Source organism: Augochlora pura, chromosome 5 (assembly GCF_028453695.1).
Source record: "Augochlora pura isolate Apur16 chromosome 5, APUR_v2.2.1, whole genome shotgun sequence".
Taxonomy (NCBI): domain Eukaryota; kingdom Metazoa; phylum Arthropoda; class Insecta; order Hymenoptera; family Halictidae; genus Augochlora; species Augochlora pura.
In genome coordinates this window covers 105,037-127,800 of record NC_135776.1, presented here as the reverse complement: position 1 = coordinate 127,800, position 22,764 = coordinate 105,037, and the positions used below count along the sequence as shown (strand labels likewise).

At 49.5% G+C, this 22,764-nt stretch overlaps 1 protein-coding gene across 1 annotated transcript; it reads left to right on the top strand.

The window, feature by feature from the left end:
* Nucleotides 1–1,844: 1,844 nt before the first annotated feature.
* Jupiter (microtubule-associated protein Jupiter) lies at nucleotides 1,845–22,720 on the top strand. The gene is made up of 5 exons (XM_078180080.1): nucleotides 1,845–4,587; nucleotides 14,990–15,390; nucleotides 15,960–15,983; nucleotides 17,841–17,927; nucleotides 19,569–22,720. Exons 1-5 carry the CDS (start codon nucleotides 4,526–4,528, stop codon nucleotides 19,757–19,759), a joined length of 765 nt encoding a protein of 254 aa, XP_078036206.1. The 5' UTR covers nucleotides 1,845–4,525; the 3' UTR covers nucleotides 19,760–22,720.
* The last annotated feature ends 44 nt before the right edge of the window (nucleotides 22,721–22,764 follow it).

The following is a 22,764-nucleotide window of genomic DNA, read 5'->3' as shown; positions in this document are numbered from 1 at the left end:
GCGCCAGCTTTCACCCGGAGTCCTACAGATCGTCGGACGCGTTAGCGACGCGCAAACTTGATCCCAGCGAGCATCGATAAGAGCCCGTCTTTCTCCGAGCCGGGTATTAATCTCCTCGGCGAATCGTGGGTGCTTGTAAACGCTCGGAAAACACCGTCGGCCACGCGCCACGAATGTTTCCAGACAATCGACGAATTTATTCATGCCGTCGCGAGTGCCTCGGACGCTGGATACCCATTTGTCCCGTCTCCTATGCACACTGTTGCACTCTGCTGCGCGAATGCGCGGTATCGTTGACCTTTGAGCCAACGCGTGTTCGGTAGCTCGGCAAGATGATCGAGGATCGTCGAGTCGATGGCGTTTCTACCGCTAGAAGGATAAGAGGGAAAGATTCTGTCTACAATACGACGCGGCGGCCCTGTGTTGTTTAGTCGTTAAACATTTGTCTGCAGAAAACGGACCACTGAAGTGGAAATTGACACACACACACACACACATATATGTCAAGTTTGCGATCGCGAAGCTCTGTCTGCTTTCTACTTGGACCATGCCACTAGATTCCGGCCGATTAGGGACACTTGTGCCTGTCTCCGGGCAATGCCGGTGATTCCAAATGGTCTCGGAACGGCGCGAATGTCCCGTTGTCGCTGCAGATGCTCCTCTTCGGTCAACATACGCGGAGGATCGATCGCTGAATCGACCTAGAAATCCCCGCAGCTCCCGAGGAATTAGCGACAAGCTGATGTTTGATTCACGATCGTCTTACTGGCACCTGGCATATTCGTTCCACTGTTACCGATCGATGGGAATAGAAGAGACGAGGATCTCGCGGTTTTACGGGATTCGTCGCGCGATTTTCCCATTGGCCGGAATTGTTGAACGGTTAAAATCCATGAACGACGCGGCGCCGCGATTTCTATCAACGCGACGGGAGAAGGCGACGGGATCGATGCCCGGCCAGAGAGATTAATGGATCGCTGAGGGCGTCCGGGCCGGTCGCCGTTTTTCCACGTGAAACATCGAAAGTGGTATAAATCATCGGCGCTGAGATTGCCCGCGTCGAGGCCCCTGACGGCCACGATTCGTTCGAACTACGCGCGGTCTACTGCCGTAGAAAACTCCTCGACGAGGAATTATGGCCGTGACGCGTCTTGGTGCGTGCAGATCGACCGAATCGGATCGGATCGGATCGGATCGGATCGGATCGGAACGTGGCCGACCGGCACTATAAATTACTATATCCGGAGACATTTCGTACTCGTCCCTCCCATCCGGAGCTATGTCAAGCCAAAAAATCGTTTCGCAAGCCGATCTTCGTCTAAATTCGAAGCTCGATGAAGACGCGTCGAAACGGAATAATCGTCTGCTTTCGCGTTTCCGCGAATCAGACCATACGGCCCCGTAAGGTCGAGCGACTCGATCCCATTGACACGCGAGACGGAGACACGTTGGTCTTCTAATTGGGTGCAACACGATGGGCGGAGATTTTTCTCGGTAAAACGGTACCGAAACGCGGCTACACGCTCGGTTTCCGCTTCGATCGGAACAGAACGGAACGAAAGAAAATAGCGCCGCGCACCTCGCGTGCCGAAGACGCGGTGAATCGACTTTGGGTACCTGGCAATGCTCGATTTTTAAGAACATGTCCCAGTCGTACGAGTATGTGCCTTAGGGGAGGCAAACTCCTAGCCGTTCCTCAAACTCGACGAATCATTGCCGTCGATGATCCTCCGCGCGCACGAAACCAAACTCCGACTACACCGGGGACAATAATTTTTTACACTCGATACTGATTCGAGATTCGACATTGTTTCTATGATCAATGTTAGAGAGCGGCGTCTTCGATGCGTGTTTTCTCGTTGCCTCGTTTTCTATGAATGAAACGGTGTCTTGCGATACCTGCATCGATAATATTTCGGTGGTACGATAAAGTGGATGTTTCGATCGTCTCGATTGCCTGGACATCCGGTGAGGAGACCGCAAGGTACCGACATGGCGGATGAACCCCGAGAAGCAACGAGAGAGAACCGTGAGCAGCTCCTCTTTGTACAGCGGAAATAAGCTTGGCCACGCAAACGATCGGCCAGCGAGGCGAGCGCGGCGAGCGCGTTCATCGCCGCTCCTTAACGAAATACCAGCTAAATCTTGGCCTGGAATTGTCGAGCAATAATCCTGTTTCTAGGCTCGTGTACAGCTTCGGCCAACAATCAGCTGTGGGTCGATAAGACTGAAAAAAGAAGCTGATGGAATAATTTTGGTTCGCTTAATAATCGATCTACTATCAGACCATCTCCACTCGATCGGGTCGAAGGATGCTCGACTTTTACCGTATCGATAGACGACAATTCGACGAAAGGGGGGTCACTCTCGCGGAATCTCTTCCGAAAGCTCGATAATTCTAGGGATTTATCGACCGTTGAAAAATTCCCCGGGGAACCCGCTGTAAGGGGAGACCCGTTCGCGCGAATTCGCGAGAGATGAGAGACGACGTGGCAGCAGTGCCGTACTGCGGTAGAGCGTTTCTGTAACGTCGAATACATTACGTGACGCACGGACGAGAACAAACGCTCCTCTCACCCCACCGCTCTCCGATTCTATTCGTCCTAGATACTGGACAAAAGAGGCTGACTCAGGGGTTGCTTTTCTCTCAGCAATACATCTTGAAACATCTTTCAGACTCGCCACTGAATCTCAGTGTCGCGTCGATCTCACTGATCTCAGACGAAACAGGAAACGAATGCTAAACCCCTCGATTACGAATAAAAATATAACTGCGCGTTGCGCATCATATTCAAAAATACCGACAATGCTGTTAAGATAGTGTTGTAGAATTTCAGCTATATTCCACCCAATGCGAGGAAGGTGATTTATTGTAAATCGAACGGGCGACGGACCAATTGGTCGTCGAACTCATGCTTCGACATGCCCCGCAAACAGTGTGTCACGAGCGTCGACGATGATTCGTTATAAAATAAGCATGGTTCGAGATGTCTGTGTCCAAACATCATTCTTCGCTGGCGTCTACGAGGTTACCTCGCCTCTTTTAGCCAGTAACCCTATGCCTCTTATTGACCGTCCCGAAAAGCCAGCCGGAAGGGAACACGACAATTTAATCTCTCGATTACCAAAAGAGCGCTACGTCCGGCTGAGAAGACAACCCCTTTCCGGGGTCGTCGAGACAGACGCAACCCTTTGCTTTCTCGGTGTCCCCTTGTAAACGTGTCACAGGAAACCCGTGAAATTTCTCGATCGCGAAATTTCAGGTGACGTCGCGTCGCGCTTTCGCGCATCGACGTTTCCAATACTTTGACTATATTAGTTTGCGTAACATCGTCGAGGTGGATCCTTCTCTGACCTTGCATTTCTCGTAGCCTTTGAGTTTTGAAAACTCGGGCCACGAACAGTGCACCGATGGGTGCGATCGGGTCTCCGGTAAATAGGGCATGAGACGTAATCGGCCAAACCGGAAGATCAGAGATCGGAGAAGGTCGGACGCCGGACGCCGGACGCCGGTCCGCGGTAAGATAGGAGCGACGGCCGATGGCAACACGCTGGCATCCTTAGACTTAGTTCCCGACTCGAAGGAATTGTCACCGTTCCATAACGATCTTAAGCATCGGGTAACACCGGACTGGATCGGCGACTAGTCCGGTCGCTGCATCGTTCGTTATCTACGGCGCGGTCGCACGTGCATCGACGTGCACATGCAGCAACGATGCCTACGCGTTGGCACGTCTCCCTCCCCCGTCTGGTTCGCCGAGCGTGTATCGATTGAGGTGAATACACGACGCCGGCGTCGACGTCGGCGTCGGCGTCGGCGTCGGCGTCGACGGTCTCCGAGCGGGGGTGGAAGTGCATGCAGAGACCACTGTTGGGGTGATCTGCGCGCAGCGGGATGGTGGAGCTCCTGGTCATGCCGGATAGACGAGAACAGTAGCAAAGAGAGAGAAAGAGAGAGGAGAGCTTGCGAGAGACAGAAAGAGAGAAAGAGAGAGAGAGAGAGAGAAGAGAGAAGTCGCGCGATCGATCGAAGAGAGACAAAGTTGGGACGATGAGAGCTTGCACCGAGGTTCGAGGTGGGGGCACCGGTAGCGGGAGACTGCTAGTAACGGAGCGAGCGAGAGCGTGAGAGACAGAGGTAGGAGGAAAGCACCGGTGGAGGAGGCATTATATACTGGCTGGATCCTCATTCGGCTGGAGTTTCTCGGCTGAACGCGGCCAACGAGTCTCTCCGTCTAAGCAGCTCTGCAAGAAGTCGAATCGCGAGACAGACCGAATAAACCGGGCTAGATAGGAGAGGAGAGGAGAGGAGAAGAGCGGTTCGCGGTTCGTGATTCTCTTTGCGACTATACCGGCAAACAGGAAGCAGGAAACCGGACGGACGGGCCAAGGACACTCGAACCAGACGTACGTCCCCTGTTGGGGCCGAGCTGATTTTTGTTCGCCGGGTTCTGTGTTTTCCGCACCTAGTTCTCTGAGGGTGTACTTTGTGAAGTAAGCGACGAGCAACACCGAACGGAGAAAAATGGCCACCTACGCGACCTACAGGCACGTCGAGCTTGACAATGTCGGATACGGGAAAAAAAGGTAAAGTCACCCGAAGCCGCACTGCGGGTCTCCTCTTTATCCTCTGCACGGTCTCTCGGTCTCTCTCTCTCTCTCTCTCTCTCTCTCTCTCTCTCTCTCTCTCTCTCTCTCTCGGTGTCTCTTTTTCTATCTTTTTCCTCGTCTCTACGACTCTTGCTCGAACGACCACAGAAACGTAAGGTTGCCGCGACGAACGGATTTTAGCTAGCTATATCTCGTCTACTTCGCCTCGATCGACCTCTTTGGGCGGGGGGAGTCTCGATGCCAGATGATCTTTGCTCCTATTAATCGTTTAGGCATACGTTTTATCTTTCTACGTTTGTTCCTGATTTCTCGGTCAAGGAAATTCTAGTTTATCGGCGGAACACGCGAACAGCGTACTTTACTCTCTTCTTCTTCATCATCTGGACGCGTTTTCTGTTTTTGCTTTTCCTCGTTCCTCGTCGTCTTTTGGCCGAAAAGATCGGACACTCCACCGAAGAAATATATACACCGTCGTCGCAGATTGAGAAACCTCGCTTCCCTCCGAATCATTCTCGAACATTTCTGAGAAACTTGTCTCGTTTAGAAAAATGTTCGGTTTAGTTTCTCTCGGCGCGAAACGAAGAGTCGAAGGCCAACTGGATGCGCCAGACTCCGTCGTCGATCGATTTGCATCTCGCGGGGTCGGTCCTTGCATTTCGGTGGAGTACCGCTTTGGATACGATACTGCAGCGCCGCAGCCGCAGCCGCAGCCGCAGCCGCAGCTACAGACGCAGCATCGCCCAAAGAATTCTCCGAGCTTCAAGTTCACTTTTGAGAGCGCTGGCTTCAACCCCCGTTGACAGCTGTTGAGAATCGCAAGATGGGCAACTGATTTCGTTCGTTTATAGGAGCTTCGAAACTCTGTACCTCGTTTTCGGCTTTGTCGATCCATCCGACGTACGTGCTCCGTCTGTTTCCAGTCGAGCATAGCTGCAATTTGGAAACTCGGCGGAACGAAGGGGGGATGGTAAAAGGGGTGGCTACTTGGTTGCAATGCTGGATTAGATCTTCGATGATTCGCACGGTGAATCTAAATGCCGTTCTAAATGTATGTATATCGATTTAGCTATCGTAAAACGATATGGTTGCAGTGCCAGATGAAATTTGTACGCGTATCAAGCTTCCGCTGTACAAATTCGTGTATTGTATTAGTTAAGAATCCAAGTACAATCTTGCATCGAATGGAAGCGTGGAAATAATGGCTTATCGAAGATTCGGAGTAACCCCTCACTGAACCAAATTGCGGTGGACGATGCAGTTGTCTCGATACAAAGAGGATAAACAACTGTTACACAGCGGTACTTGCGGCGCGGCGCGGCGCGGCGCGGCGCGGTTCGAGCGGTTTATCTGCGGAATTGCTTAAGTGGTTCCGCCAGTGATAAAAATTACCGGCGCGCGCTTCCCAGGAAGCTTCGTATCCTTTCCGGGACTGTTGTAATTGCGCCGACAAGCGAGCCGTGTAAACCGCGCGGACGAGCATAAAACCGAACGATTATCGAACCTCCCGGACAGTCCACTTCCAAGCTCGATGACCAGTTTCTGGTGATTAGGTGGTGCCGACTTGATGATTCCACGATTTCCCGTCGAGCCTTTCATTACCCTCTCGAACGTTTTATTTCGAAAGCGTCGGGAGGGCTGAAGCAATGCGCAAATTCTTGGTGCTCGAGAAAGAACTAGGAAACGTTTATCTAAACGATGGAACGAGAAAACTCTTACGCCGCCTCGTTGACCCAATAAATGGTAATTAAACTTACCAGACTGTTCACTTAAACTTATTAGACCGCGAACCGGCTGCTGAACGTTTCCGTGTTTAACTCGAGATTTGAATCGGCAAAATAGTCTGCCAATTTTCCGATCCATCCGTCGATTTGTCTCTCTCCACCACCCTCTTCTTCCCTTTGCCGAAGGAAGATTTCGATTCGTCGGAGGGCCAACGAAGCCCGAAAACGACTGCAACCGAAATAGAGGCTCGTTTGCAGCAAACAGTTAGGTTTAGAAAGCGTGACGTTCCTTCGCCGGGGTCTTACGTGTCTCGGAACAGATTAGCCGACTAATTATTCGATCGTTTTTTTCTGAAAATGCTCCACGTTATTTTTATTTCCTTCGTTCGTTCGTTCGTTCGTTCGTTCGTTCGTGTGGTTTTGCCGCTCTATCAGAAAACTTTCTCGAAATCCTCCAGGACGAAGACCAACGGGGTGCCTTCTTTTCTTGTTCGTTCTCCTAATAGCTCGGCCACTCGTGCCTAGCATTATCGTCTCTGGATCTAGATTTTTCTTGACCGTTCTGGTTGAAAAATAAACGAGAAACTGTAGTCGGACATCGACGGCGTGATCAAGCAGCAACGAGCTCCAAAGTTGCCGAACGGTGCGTCGCTACGATTCGATGATCGTTCGAGTAAATTTAAGCGGATACCACACGGTGTTTCTTTTATCAGCTCCTATCGGTAAGGCGCAGCGGCATTCGCAGTCGTATCCAAACGATTTCTGCAATCGAGCTTCCTTGGAGCGATGGTCAACGGCCTCGGGTTAACGGACGCGTGCCCGGGTCGAGCCCGGTGCAATTAGACGGATACCACCACCTCCGGCCATGTTGGAGCCGTTTCGCGGTTAATTGCCGCCGTCATGATTTTTCACAGCGCTTATCGCGTGGACGTTTTAGTTGACGACACCTACACGCGAGCTTTCACGGCGAAGCGAGATAAATGGGAGGATAAAGGCGGGGATCGACAGAATTTTTCGCGACGCACCCGCGATTGCGAGTATCCTCCTATTTTTCGTAATTATCGTCGCCAGGTTTGCCTCCTTTCAATCTCCTTGTCCAGACAAACGTATTCGGCATATTTCACGGTAAAAATATTCGTGCAAAGTCGATATTAAAGACGGCCTCTATGAGAAAACGGTTAAAAGAACATGGATGGTACGCGTAAAGTGAATCGAATTAAAGATTAAATCTTTTATTGATTTAAAAGTGATCGCGCGGAGCGTTTTTCCGTTACTACTGGTTGCGATCGCGGAATGCAGAAATCGGGTCTGCGAACTGGGAACGCAATCTCGCTTACTGCTCGCTCGTTGCTCGCTCACTGCCTTCGCCGCTGCGTCTCATTATCCTCGTTAGGAAGGTTGACTGTCGATTGATAATTGCGAGAAAATTGAGTCCACCCTTCCGACGAAATGCAGCGAAACGGTGTTCTCGGATGCTTCACTGGGGAACCCTTTGCGAAGTCGAGCTGCGCTGGCAGAACTGGAGAGTCAGGTCAGCGGTTTTATAGTTGTCAGTTGGCAGGTGTCCGCGCTCGAAGATGTTCGGTTAGGTCGGGACTCGTTGACCCTCTGCTCTGCTCTGCTCTGCTCTGCTCTGCTCTGCTCTGCTCTGCTCTGCTCTGTTCGATTCTCTCTGGCACTACTCAATCTTCGAGCCCGACTTCTCGTTTCGTTGTTTGGCGCAGGAAACAGGCATCACTTTCGAGTCTCGAGTCTCGTACCTCGTACCTCGTACCTCGAGTTTCGCGTCACGCGCGCCTCGTTGGTGCATCGGTCTCTCATCTGAGCGTTCTTTTGTTGCCGCTGGTTTCTCGCGAGGTTAGTTTTTTTCGCACTGACCGGTTGCAAAGTCGGTTCCGGACGGATTTTTCTCGTAGTTTCGATTGCTCCTACGAAGCCGACGATCGAAACGGTTACGAGGTTTTCTAAGTAACAGTTCGAAACGGTTGTCGGAAACTTTTCCGCCTATGCTGAAGGTCAGGCTTGAAAATCAAAAGTTCTAGCCTGACAGGGCAGAGAGATAGATATAGATAGATGAGGAGAGGGAGAGGGACGGAGGAAGGGGGGTGGGAGTGTCTCCTCCTCGAAGACCCAGACCTCGATCGTGGTTCCACTCCGGTCTGACCACTTCCTGCATCGAGCTGACCAGACGGACCGATCGATCGGCGCGGATTTAAGTGTAACAAAGTATGCGTCGCCTCACCCGCTACTTCTTTCTCGCCTGTCGTCTCCCCCCCCCCCTCCCTCTCTCTCTCCCTCCCTCTCTCTCTCCTTCTCTCTCTCTCTCTCTCTCTCTCTCTCTCCCCCCCCCCCCCCCCCCCCTCCTCCCCCCTTCCCTCCCCCCCCCCCCCCTCTCACTCTCTCTCTGTGGATGTTTTTTTTTTCGTTTCACGCTAGTCGCACCACGCGTAAAATGAGTCGTCGAACCCGTTCCTTCGCGTGGATCGAAAAGCCTCGCGTTACCGAGTCGTTTCCGACTCCACCCCTGCGTAGGGATGGAGTTACACACCCCTTACGTATTCGCCGTGGACACGAAAGGGTGAACACGGGTCCGGCCGTGGCTTCGGATCCGATTCTGGCACGCTTCTGCTTGGGGCTTCACGACCGCCTCGCGCTCGAAGCCCGTAACGTTATGATCGCTGGTTTTAATCGCTTCAACGAATAGCAGCCGCCCTCCTGTTTTCCGTTTTCTCGAGTCTCTTTTTCCGATCCGGTTCACAGCCTTTGAATTTTGTTTTTTTTTTTTTTTTTTTTTTTTTTTTTTTTCTCGATCATTACACTCACCTGCGTCTGTCCGCGCTTTTTACGTGTATTTGCGGGCTGCTTTTACGAAGCATCGACTCTTATCTTCTCATTCGCGATAACATCTAATAGAGCCAGGCGAAACCGCGGATGGCAGCCGATCGATGCCGTACACCTTCGCCGATAAAGATCGCCGTCTCTCGTCGGGCAGGCGAGCATGCTGGCTTCTTCGTTACTTAGGAGGAGCCGATAATAGAAGAGCGGGCTTAGTACCGAATGAAATTCTTCTTGATCAAACAAGGTTATCGATCTTGTACACTCAATGATTTCTTATCCATTCGAGTCACACTGGGCAAACTAGTCGATCGAATTCTTTTGATTTTGTAGACATTTGTCAGCGTTTAACGCGTTAAGCGGCCGATCGATCGACCAACCTATTATTCTCCTCCGAGCCCGAATCAATTTGTCTTCTCGACGATTAACTCGATCGGCGATTCGCCGAACAAGGGTACCCATTGCGGACCCGTCGTCCGGTCGGGACGATCGATCGACTATTTCACCGGAAGGAGGATCGATTTCTCGGCGAATCGGTCGGGGGCAGAGTCTTAATTGGCCAATTAGTTAATTTCGCGTAAAGTCCGTCCGTTACGGTGTCTGACCGGTTGCGCAAAGGCTGCTCGCGATGCGAACTATCCGGCTCCGCCGTATAAGTCCTGGGACCGATCCTCGGTGCCCGTTGCAAGCGGTTCGACGACTGTTCCCGGTCTTCTTTTGTCTCCTCCGAACCGACGACCGACTGGTTCGAGCCTCGGTTACGTCTTCATTATCCGTCCAGCGATACTAGTCCAATCGACTCTGTTTCCACCGTGTCGAATAGGGTTCGATTTGTTCCCGATTTCCAGCCTCGTTCGATCGCATTTGCATCGAGCATCCGATCAACGAACATCGTGGGTTGTCTGAGTTGACCCAAAACAAAAATCCTCTGGCAATTCTGTTGGTTTGCAATTTACTCTAGCAGACGAGAGAGAGAGAGAGAGAGAGAGAGAAAGAGGGGAGAGAGAGAGAATGAGTCGACGTGGTGAACAAAATCTCAAAGCAATGTGTCTCGGCGAGATAGCCGTGGAATTCGATCTCGGTGCGTCCGAGTTTGTTCGGTTTCGGAGAAAACGGACAAACCGCGGCGCGATTCACGAAGGTGCTTTCTTCCGTTAGCGGCCGGGCAGATAATTTATTCTCCGGTTCACTTCACCCGATACCCGTCCGCGTGGAAATCGAAACCCACTCGTAAGTTCCACGCCCGAGATCCACCTGGAGCTTCCTTCCATCCGTCGACGAGTACGCCAACGCGTCGCTGGCTATCGGGACTCTTGGGATCTAGACAGCGCAGAGGAGAGAAGCCTGTTCTGTGGATCGTTTCGACGATCGTCGAACGAGCACCGGGCAATTCTTGAACCAGTGTGGCACGGCACGGCACGGCACGGCACGGCGCGGCGAGTCACGGCGGTTGGAAAATCGACGACGAGCCTAATTGGAAGCCGAGCTGCGAACGCGGGGGTGTACGTTTCAGCTGGACAGGAAGCGATCCATGACTCCCGTCGATGAAACAACGCAGCGAGTGATCGATCGTACCCGGCTAAACGACTTTTCCGTTCTCGATCCTAGGCCTAATCGGTTCTAATGGCCGCCCACGTGGACCCGAGTCAATTCGAGGACCATCGTTACCGGTAATGGATTGGTGTAGTCTCGTCACCGCCGATTATATCCCAGAGATCGGGATCGTTTCCAATTTCAACGAGCCTCGCCGACGTTAAATATTTAGCCGAACGTGAAATCGAGGAAGTATTAGTCCGCTCACCGCGCCACGCCGTGTTGCGCCGCGGTAATTAAAGCCGCCTGGAACAATGACCATTGTCCGAATCGCGATAAAAGATTGGCTCGGCTGTATCAGAAACGGGTACAATGCCGCTCCTTGTTATCGACGTATCCTCTTTTCTGGACCTCACACGGAGCCGAGCCAGCAGCTAGGACCAGGGTATACTCGACCGTGACTATCTATTGCCCGCCTCTGCCTCTAGCGAAAAATGATCGATTCGCACGGGGACGAAGATCGGATCCCGGCTATTCTAATCGGGAGCGAGGCATCATCCTCGCTTCTGCCACAATCGCGCTTTCCTTCGAGACCGTTCTGTCGCATGTCGCATGTCGCATCGAATCGATGGGTCGTCGTTATCGTATCGCGCGCGCAGATCGTTCCGGATCTTGTCTCAGATGTCCTCTCCGAGCATGTCGACGAACAAAAACAGTGTCGGATGAAACGTTGTGCACGTGTCGGTTTCAATTCGAAGCTCCTCGGAGAACGAATCGATTTCGCGATGGAAAATACGATGCGAAGAATATGCATATTTCGAGAATTTATATCTAACAGCGTTAGTGTATCGGATAGTAGGTCCGGGATAGATCGTTATCGGATTTTTCCTCTCGGTCCTGTTTCCGGCAGGCGCGAACGGTCGAGAGTGGTTTCTTCGAGCATAAAGAGCTCGAATAATACCGAGATCTCGATTCTCGACGTATCCGCGAAGTGGGCCAGAGCTTGTATATCGATAAGAAAGGATGTCGAGATTAATGGACGAGTTCGAGGGAGCCGACTCGAACGCGAATTGTGCGTGGAACCGGAGTAATGGATCGCGATACGATCGTCTCGATCGCAGCGGCAGCGGCAGCGGCAGCGGCAGACCCGGCAGCAAGCAGCTCTCGCAGCTCGCATCTTTTCTTCCTCCGCGTAAATAAGATGGAGAGATAGCGGATTCGGGATCGACGAGCGCGTCTATCCGGCCGAACACCGATTTCACGAACATCCACGAGATCCAGTTACGAGTTTAGCGACGAGAATAGATTCGGTGGGGGAAGGGGGTCGCGAATCGAACGACGCGATAAATCTGCTGACCCAGAAATTACCGTTTCCGAAACGAGATGTGTACGGTTTCGTCGCGTGCCAGCCGGGGATCGGTCGCGATCCATAGATCGAACAACCTCCGGATACCGTGACAAGACTGCGTCTAAACCGAAGGGGACGTCGCGCAACCCGGTACTACCAGCCTTCTCTCCTAATATCCTTGTCGAATTTCTTCCGTGCCAGGTCCTTTCTATCGCGGACAGTCCTGGCGACGAGCCGCTTCTTTTCCTCGGCCAATCGACAAAACCGTCGCATTTTTTTCCCGCACGGCGATCGCAGAATGCCGCGACACCCACGCTCAATTCCACTCGAAATTCCAAGCGAACGCGCCAATTGCTCCGATCAGGGTTTATGGCCGTCTGACTGGACGATTGCGGCACGTATACCACTTTCGTAGATCTTTCCGTTAGATCGAGGAGGAAAGGACTGGATCCGTCACCTCGATGACGACGACGGCGACGACGACGACGACGCCGCGCTTCATCTGAAACGGAACAAGTACGGACACACTCGTTTCTTCCTGCGGGTCAACGAAATACACGCGGTATCGCGTACGGGAACGTCTTTGAAAGTTCGAACGGGACCGCTCTCGGAGCGAATATCTGTTCGTCGAGTGGTCCCGGGACGTCGCGGAATCGCCGTCGGATCACGCGACTGTTACGGTAAATCACGGTTTCGACGACTCGCGGGCTCTAAGAATTAGTTGACGATTCGAGATCATCCCGCTGCCGCAAGAATCCCGAGGATCCCGAGTTTGATTAGTTGGCGAACAGACGGACGGACGGACGGGGGGAATGGTCAGCGATCGGGCGAAAGAATGTCATCGCGGTTCGTTGAAATCGCCGTTCCATCGCTTATCGTCCAAGTCTAAATACACGGAGATCCGCGGTCCAACGATCACGCCCCGTTCTACGCACTCTCGAGATGTCGACGTGCATTCTCGGTTCTATGCCATGGTTTTCAATTCATCACGGTTCGAAACGCTCTAACTGGAACTGCAACTAGAGTCGCGACGATGCCATCGATAGCTGCGAGAATCGTCGAGAGGCAATCGAAGATGGGCCCCTCCGACGTTCGTAAAAACAGGTTGACGGTCTCGTTAACGCGAGCATCGGCGCCGATACCAAAGAGCGCGCAGCGCGGCCCAGCGCGGTGGAGGTGTCGGCGTACGTCATCCAACATATTTGCAGCGGACACACCCATCTTATCCGAGGACCGCGTCCTACGCCAACCATGGTCCATGCTCCTACATCCTGTTAGTGTCTCGCGTCGGATATTGGCCGATCGACTGTGCTCGAATTGGAGGCGAGGCATCTTTTCGACATTAAACGAAGCGCGCGTATCGAGCACGCGACTCTCGCCTTGCTTCGGGAAGTGCCCTCCACCTCGTCGTTCTACAGCCGCACGTTTCCATCAAACCGTGACGGACGTTCAATTATTCGAGACATCGTAACGAAGAATCGTTGATTTATCGGCCAACCGATGAAACGAAACCCTGTACGATGCATCACCTCTCTCTCTCCCTCTCTCTCTCTCTCTCTCTCTCTCTCTCTCTCTCTCCCTCTTGGTCTTGTAGAGCCGTCAACCCTGTCGTCGCCCATTCGGGATCCGAGAACCGAGCTGCTGCGGTGTTGCATCGTTAATTAGGTTGGAACGATTGCTGGATCGTTCGCGATCGCGAGATCTCGAGTCAACGTTTCCCCTCGACCGATGCCAAGCGAGTGTACGCGCTTACAGAATGTTAATTATTCGTAAATGGGTAATCTGTTTCCGCGAGTACGAAATCCCGTGCATCGTTCGATTCCTCACGGTGAGAAAACTAGGGAGATCCGTTAATTCCACGATCATCGATCGATTCTTCGTCTCTCGAGCCTCGTCGATTTTTCGAGAGTCAATCTTGAATTCTAGCGAAACACCTGCGATCGTAGATCGGTCGCGTCTTACATTTTTCGAACGTTTACTTTCATTTCATTCTCCGCTGCAGTAATCGGCATTTTCATCTTTTCACACTCGTTTTGTTAATGGAACGAAACAATTTTTCTTCTTTCCATGTCTTCGTTTTCACGTCTCTATAATGGAAGATTAATAATGGAAGATAATCTCGGTTCTCCGATTCCGGTGAAAACGAACGTATCGCGGCATCCAACCGATAACGCGTAGCAGTCTCGCTTCGGAGAGAACAAAAGTTAAGCACCCTTCTCGTCCCGAAAAAGAAAAGGGTACGTTCTCGCCCGGTTTCGAAGAATCTGCAAAATATCGCGTTCGTTCCGACTCTTGGCGAAGGGTTGAAAGTCACCCTAAGCCCTAACCCATGGAAGGTACGATTCGCAGCAGTCCCCCAATCGGGCCATGAGTCACTCCATTGCCGAATCCCGGTAAAGAAGAAAGGGCCGCGGAATCCTCGCGTCCTCCCTAATTGAACCACTGCTAACGAAGCTGCATTTAAAAACCACGCAGCTTTCAGTCCCAGAGCACGATGTTTTCAGCCGACGGAGAGGAGAACCCGTTCTCTTTCTCTATTTTAATTGCCGGCAACTCGTCCCCCTTCCGTATCTCGGCACGCGTCAAAGCGCGTGCCGCTCGTGCTCGTCGAGCCCAAATGACCGTAAGAGAAGCAGAGGGTGAGAAAGTGTGTGTGAGAGAGAGAGAGAGAGAGAGAGAGAGGAGCCGAGGGAGGTAAGTCTCGTTACGTCGAAATCAGCACAGATTTATCGAGTAAATTGGATCGAGTGCCGCCGCGGCTGGAGGACCGTGCAGCGGTTCTCGATCGTTTCCTTTCGGCGTCGATGCGGTATAAACCAATTTCACGTCCGCGTTTTTGCGCGGCGTTGTGAAGGAATAGTAAGGGAATTTAGAAGAGGAGAGCATTACTTTTAATTGTCTCTTAATTGGCGCGCATAACCATTACTCTTCATTGTTCCAGGGTGCTGAAACCACCTGGCGGCGGCAGCAGCGACATTTTCGGCGCAGCACCGGAAGAGACAAGCCCCCGACGCGTCAAGAACCACAACCAGTCACAGCTCGGCAGCGCGTTGTTCGGCGACGGTCCGAACAAGAACAGCTCCAACGATACGCCGCGCAACAAGCCCGGTAATGATTCATACAAACGCCTGTTTGGCCCTCCCGATGCCCCATCCACCACCCCAAACGCGAAAAATCACATGCGCAGCAATATCTCCCTCAGCGGGGATTCTTCGTCCTCGTCGGCGTCGTCGGGCGCCGCGACGTCGCCCGCGAAGAGCACCGCCAGCTCGGACTCGATCGCGGGCGTCCTGAACGGATACGCTGCCAGCAATGGCAACAATCTGACCAACGATATCACAGGTAAGACTGATCTCTCTCACGCCTACTAACACGCCCCGAGCTCTTACCACGCGATTTCTCGTCTCTCCTGATCTCTTCTCTATTTGCTCTTCTCTCTTCCCCCTTTCCCCTTTCCCCTTTCCCCTTTCCCCTTTCCCCTTCTCTTCTCTTCTCTTCTCTTCTCACCTCTTTTCTCTATTCTCTTTTCTTCTAAGATCTGTGTCGCCGGCTCTTTCCCCGAAATCCGCGTTTACGTGCTTTTTCGGCGTCGATGAAAATCGACGTCGGAGAGCCTCGAGTTCGTCGTTCATTTCGCAGGCTACCCAGTAGTTCCGGCTTATCTTGTTTTGCGCAGCATTCGATAGCTTGCACCTCAGTCTCGCGTACAAAACCGTGCGACTATTTTCTGGAGCTAGCGAGACACGAACCAAAGGGAACAACTCCCCTTCCTCTATTTTTGTCTATTTCGTTTTTCTTTCTGTTTTTCTATCTGTTTCTGTTTTCGTTTTTCTTTCTTTCCGTTGAAAAACTAATTGTACACAATGTATGGCTTTCATCGAGGTCTGTCCTCTTGAACTGTTCGCAAGCAGCTTTCAGGAGAATCAAACGATTTCGTAAGTGTACAAAGAAACCACGACTTAGTAGATTACACACGACACATTACCCGACACGCTATTCTCGATTCAGCAACCCTACCATCGGAAACGATCGACCTCCCGCAATTCGATCGGATACGGGCAAATTTCTCGGCCTCTTTGCTCCAAATCTCTTTCCCTTTGCTTCTTTCGATCGAACGAACCGAGTGGTAATGCTAATTTATCGAATGACGCGCATTCAAGGAGAGATTCGATGTAATAGCTTACCCGTCTCCGATCGATGGATCACTCAATAGTTGAGAATCCCCAAGAATTTCATCTAGCATTATTTAGCGATCCCTTGCCAGTGTTTCTTTAATTATTTTTGTTCACCGTGTTTGGTTCGGCACGTGGAATGGAATCGCGGAGAGTATTTAGCAGCAATCTCGTAAGCACGACCGCGAAGGTTTTCGATCGATCGATGTTGCCCCATTATTCACGATGGTTTCTGTCTGAACGAATGCTTTTAACTTCCCTGTTATCCAGCTCGCGGTTGCTACAATTCGCGCCCTTTTGCGCTCTCTCTCTCTCTCTCTCTCTCTCTCTCTCTCTCTATCTATCTATCTATCTCTATCTCTCTTCTCCCTCTCTCCCTCTCATCTATCTATCTATCTATCTATCTATCTATCTATCTATCTATCTATCTATCTACCTACCTATCTATCTGCCCATCTTCATATCTATCTATTTACCTATCTAGATATCTATTCATCCATCTCTTTGTCTTTCTATATTTCGGTTCTCGAACAGAATTTCTTGGTTCGTTCGTCGTCCACCCGTTTCTATATACAATACTTTATTCGTCACGATTTTTTAATTGCTCGATACTTCCATGTGATCGCTGTTAACGAAAGTCTGTTAAACCTCGAATTGTTTCTACTTGACCAACAGTGGTCAATTCGTGCCCGCGGTCGACGCGCGATCGATTCGTTTTTGTTATTTCTCCCATCTGAACCACGCCATTGGCTCGTATCGTTCGTTTCCTTTTGTTTGTTGCGTTCGCTTCTGCTTGTCCTGCTCCGCACACTCCTTGCATAGCGCAACACTTGGTTTTCGATCCCAGTTGGCGTAGTCATTCTTTGTTTTTCGCGAAAAGCGTACGAGACATCGGCCGCTGCGGCGAAAAACCTGTGCTAAATCTTCTAGACGCAGAAAAACGTTGATTCGCGAAATCGTCGCGGGACTCGTCAAAGCAAACATTGGCTACTTTTATCGATCGTGATCGCGGATTTTACGCATACCGCGAAATCGTTCTCGTTCGAATCGTTCAACGGAACACTGTTCAAGTTTTCCATAATTTGGGAATATTGTTAATTCGAAATCAATCAAAATTGTTCGAGATTAAGATTTGCTACGCAAACGTACAATAGTCTGGTCGAACGCTGTCAAAGCCGCAGTCTGAGGACAAAGAGTCGATGTCTCGGTCGGCTCGTCCAAGTAGCCGGGTGCACTAACACACAATTGGGTCACGGTTGTGGGTGTTTTTGTTTGTTGCGGCCTTTCTCGATGCATGGGTGTGGTTGGTGATGATGACGATGATGATGTTGATATTGATGATGATGATGATAATGATGATGATGATGATGGTGTTGATGATGATGATGATGATGATGATGATGATGATAATGATGATGATGATGATGATGATGATGATGAGGATGATGATGATGATGATGATGATGATGATGATGATGATGATGATGGTGATGGTGGTGATGGTGGTGGTGGTGGTGGTGATGGTGGTGGTGAATTCTGGTGCGTGTCGCTTTTGCGTGCACCGGCCCGTGATCTGCCGTCCTCTGTGCCTTCCTACTCGCTCGAAAACACACCCGGCAGGTGGATCGTCTTGCATAACGCGCAACCCGGTCACCGGCGACGGAGTTGACGTGACGCCGATCAGGCGCATCGCACGAAGGTGTCGAGGTAACGTCTGTCACCAGTTTTGCTCTCACTTATATCAGAACAACGATTTTCTTTCAGCCACCGCGGGCCGCCGCTCCATCCTCCCTCGTAAACGCATCTTTGATACACCTCGTCCCTTTCCTCGGCCGACTCATTCTCTAGAATGTACTAAAATCTGTTTCATAGTCTCTTCCGTTTTCGAGAACAAGTTCCTTTTATCGTTCTTAACTCTCTCACAAGTGAATCGGTATCTTAGTTTCTTATTTTACAATACTATGATCTCGGCGGGTAATTTTCGCAACACGTGCTCGAATAAATTGAAAACTTAGCAAAATCGATTTGCTTGCCCGCGCAACAACATTGTCTTTCCATTCGACGATCCTTATCCAACCCCGAATCCCTACGATCCGTCACGATCGTACCGGAACTTGCTCGAATCCCGATCGTTTCAAGCGGAAACGAACGTCCAGAGTTTGGAGGAACCAACGATTCGAGCAATTTTCCGTAGTTATCCGTAGGTCCGCTCATACGTGTAGTACGGTAATAGAACGATAAGTTCATTGGTCTACACACGGTAGAGACGCACGTATTTCTTGTCTTACGTAGCCTAAGTCTTCCAAGTAGCTTTCTCGTATCTTTTTCTTTCTTTTTATCAGTGCATCGAACCCGATTGGTTGCTCCTTCCATTTAACGCTTAATTGCCTGTCGAGTAAATTACCGATTTGTCGAGTGCCTATCTCCTTCTCGGGCAGACCACCTCTGGCCCAGGTCCCTCTTGGTCCTCGTGGGCCTACTGGGCCGCCCGAGATCGTCCGCGACTGTTTGCGGAAGAAACGGCTAAGACGGGGCGAGTAAAGTCGAGGACTCGTTAAACGGCCAGCACGCGTATTTCGTCAATGAAATACCTCGTTATTGAACGGCAGCGCGTGTCGGATGCCAATCTTTACCAGCCGAGAGAACTCGACTAGACGGATCGCGCACGGATTTCACATTTTTCCGTGAAACTCGTTCGCGGACCACATTTTCTGCACGTTCTTATGGTCGGCCGAGAATTATTGTGAACCGACGTTAGAAAATATCAATCTGTACCTTGATACAAATCGTTCGAATGCAATTAACGCGAAAAGGTAATCCGTTCCCTTCTTTTCATCGTTTAACAACAGTTTCGATTCATTTTATTGCGTGACGAAGCGAATCGTTCCGATTTCTCGCCAGATTGGAAGCACGAGTCGACGCGCGGAGATTGAAACTGTCTCTTCTTGTATGATCGTTCGAGATATTATATAAGCGCTACGTTATTGTTGGCCCTGTGAAAGAAACAAACGGCTCTAGGATCTACCTATGGTATATGTGATAAGATAAATATAACCTGTGCTCGAATGCTCCGACCATAATAGCTCCAAATTGATTGAAGCCTTTGCACAAAACGAGAGAAAAAATACGTCGATAGTTTTGACTACAGGAAAAAAGTAGATTCAAACGTGTAAACCGTGCTGAATCGTTTGAGATTTCGAATCGTATCTTCCCAATCTACCAAAACTTACAGAACGCATAAAATAGCTCGACCTCCAAGAAGACCTCCAAGATCGAAAGAGATATAGGCAAATACGTTCTCGCATGTCACCGAACTTTGATACTAACGAACGATCATGTTTTTCGCAGATGGTAATCCGGTGACTGGGACTGGATACACGGAATCGCAAAACGGACCTACCACGGCTATGCAAAACGGAACGTCCAGCTCCAGCTCTAGCATTGGCGAGAAATCCGCGGATTCGTCGCCCGCGGCGAAGGCATCCGCAGGCGGTCGCACACGCGTCCCACCTGGTGGCTACTCATCTGGCCTCTGGTAAAACCGGTGCGACCTGAGATCTACGACAGTCGACGAACATTGGTGTCCATCTTTACCGCTGTTCACCCTTCCAGTGTCCCTTTCACAGACCCCCCCCCGAAAATACACCTCGAATGTCAACAAATCAAAAATCATGATCCGATGAACCCGTGACTCTGCGTACCCTTTTACACCCTCGCTGAGTGAGACAGCTCTGGGAGCATTCATTCGGATGCCTATCATCAAGTCGTTCGAGTTGCTTGCCGGATCGCTGAACCTGCCTACAGTTTGCCGCCGGGAGGTCTCATCGACCGAGGTTGAATGGATACTGAACCAACGATCGGAGAGAATATCGGATAGCTGCTAAGACGGTTATCTTTAACTGCACCATCCTGTGTAGAAACAAATAAGAACGTTAATTTTGCGACGATACGGTACAACCTTGTTTATTCAAATACAGTTTTATTTCTTCTTCTTTTTCTTTATATTCTTCTTTTCCTGCTCGATGTTCAGAAAAGGACGAAGGTCCCTATTTAGATAAATAAGGTTGTACCACTGTCCGAACAAGATTTATGAATTCTAATACACTAAATTGAAGAGACGTTCTAGGAATTTCTCGGAGTCTGTTCAACTTCTGTGTCCATGAAATCTTTTGGTTTCTCTTAAAGAGTACAGAAAATTCGACAGGCTCTTATCTCGTCTCTGGATTATTTGCAGAGCGAATAGGAGTTTAAGGTGATGCTTCGTCGATCGAGGTTTCGCTAGAAATTGAAAGATGATAGGGTCGCGGATCTTCCATCGAGTATGTTAAATCGTGAATTCTAATTACAAAATGCACTGGAAGAGCCAACAAGCGGAAAGACGCCGGTGTAAAACGAAGAAGGAAAGGCAGAAAGAGAGAGGGGGGGGGGGAGGAGAGGGAGGAGTAAAAATGAAAGAGGGAGAAGAGATAGAGAGTAAACACCACGAAAATCGATTCTCTAGATCTTGATCGCGCAAGGCGTATTTCAAATAGTCATCGGTCTTTTGTAAATGCATAACTCTTAAGGTATTGTACCACACATGTTAGAGCTCGTTCTTTCGAATCATTGGATTTAAGGGAGAAAGTAACTAATCGGAGTGTAGGTGAGGATTTCTACAGATTTCTATACAGATTTCTGAACAGGGACAAACTCGCCATTCACGCGGTTCATTCTGGCCACGCAACCCTTCTCATCCGCCGTTGAACCTTGCACGTTCATCACTTTCCTTGAGATTATACCTCAATTTCAACTGCAATTACGGATCGTGACATCTTCCACACTATTCAACCCTTTGCGCTACGAAAATAAAATTGCCATTTATTGTATCTCTATGACAGACAACTTAAGCTTCATTACCATTTAAAAGAAGCAAATAAACTAAGTTATAGCGCATAAGGGGTTAATAATGCAACTGCTTTCTTGTAATCTTGCATAAAAATCCGCAAACTATTACGACCGAAAAAAATGAATGATCGTCGTCCTAGTCCTGTGGGTAATTAATTTTGAAGAGCGTATTAGGGTTGAATGAGTAATCGTACTTTCCAAGGAGTCCGAGAACGACGCCCCCCTCCACCCCTCCCAAATATGCGGTGAGCGTAGCCAGAGCCGATGGTTTATTTTCTACCAATTTTTAAGAGATTCGAGACACCGTTGTCTTCTCGGTGTACGATAATTATGATGATGATGATGATGATGATGATGATTATGACGACGGTAATGATCATGATGATTAACGGTAGACTAGAGGACATTTGAAGACCACGTCTTTGATCGTTATCTTAATGAGAAATAATTAATGACTAAAGGGACTGAACGACGCGAGGTGCGAGAGAGAGACTGACAGACAGAAAAGTTGCTAAAGTAAAAAGGCCAATCTCTTGACTCTAAGACTACTAATCATACAGGACGATAAAAAAAAGAACTCGAAACTATACGAACGTCCATAATTATTTAGATAACGCTCGATGAACAACTCGGAATTGTACATTAGAAGTAGGCATATGTTACTCGATAAAGAAAAAGAAAACAAAAAAATAACGAATAAAAAATCTACAATCCTTGTAACCGATTAAATGAAAACAAAGGAAAAAAGAACCCTTGTCAAGTGCTTTCTTAATTTTTGTGCCTTTTTGAATGAATAGTTTCTTTTGTTTTTTCTGCCCGCATGTACGCCGTTGCGCCGCGTATCTATTTAGGAGGAGGGTATGAGAGAGAGAGAGAGAGAGAGAAAAAGAAAGAGAGAGAGTGAGTGAGTGAGAGAGAGAGAGAGAGAGAGAGAGAGCACGGTTCCTTTTCTTATTTCATTGCGTGTTTCCTGTTAATTTCGTTGATTCAGTAAGAAAAAGGGAAGACGAGAAGGAGAGAATCGAAGACGTGATTTCGAATTCAAACAGGAGAATATTATTATTAATTTCTCCTAATCGTACGTAGGAAAGTACATACACACTGAATATTTCTTACCCTGGAATTTATCAATCGTAACAAGTTATGATTACTAAGTATCTGTTTATCGATTATTATCTACTGCACACACGCGCGCGCGCGTGCGCGCGCGCACACACACACACACACACACACACACAAATTGCGGTCAGCTGAAAGAAATAAGTATAAAGCAAAATAAAAATCCCGTCGGAACTTTCGCGAATTGTTCTTTTATAGTCGCGTCGATTTTTCAGACCCTTGCTTGCTTCTTCTTTGTTTCACTATGTACAACGCTATAATTGTATTTATTTCACGGCTACACATTTACTAACTCGCTCGAAACAGACGCATACATACATACAGGCACAGATATACAGACTCTATCACCGCATTTCCTCTTAATTTCTCAAAGATATAAAAGTTCTGTTCTTCGTCGTTTGGTGTGAGTAAAATCGCATTGTTTGTATCGCATCGTATTCGTCATAAGTAGCTCTTTTGTACTCTGGCATTAATTAATAAAATTTTGTAAGCAACAAGTTTCTGTTTTAATTATAGCCAAAATCATTCGAGAGGGAACAGG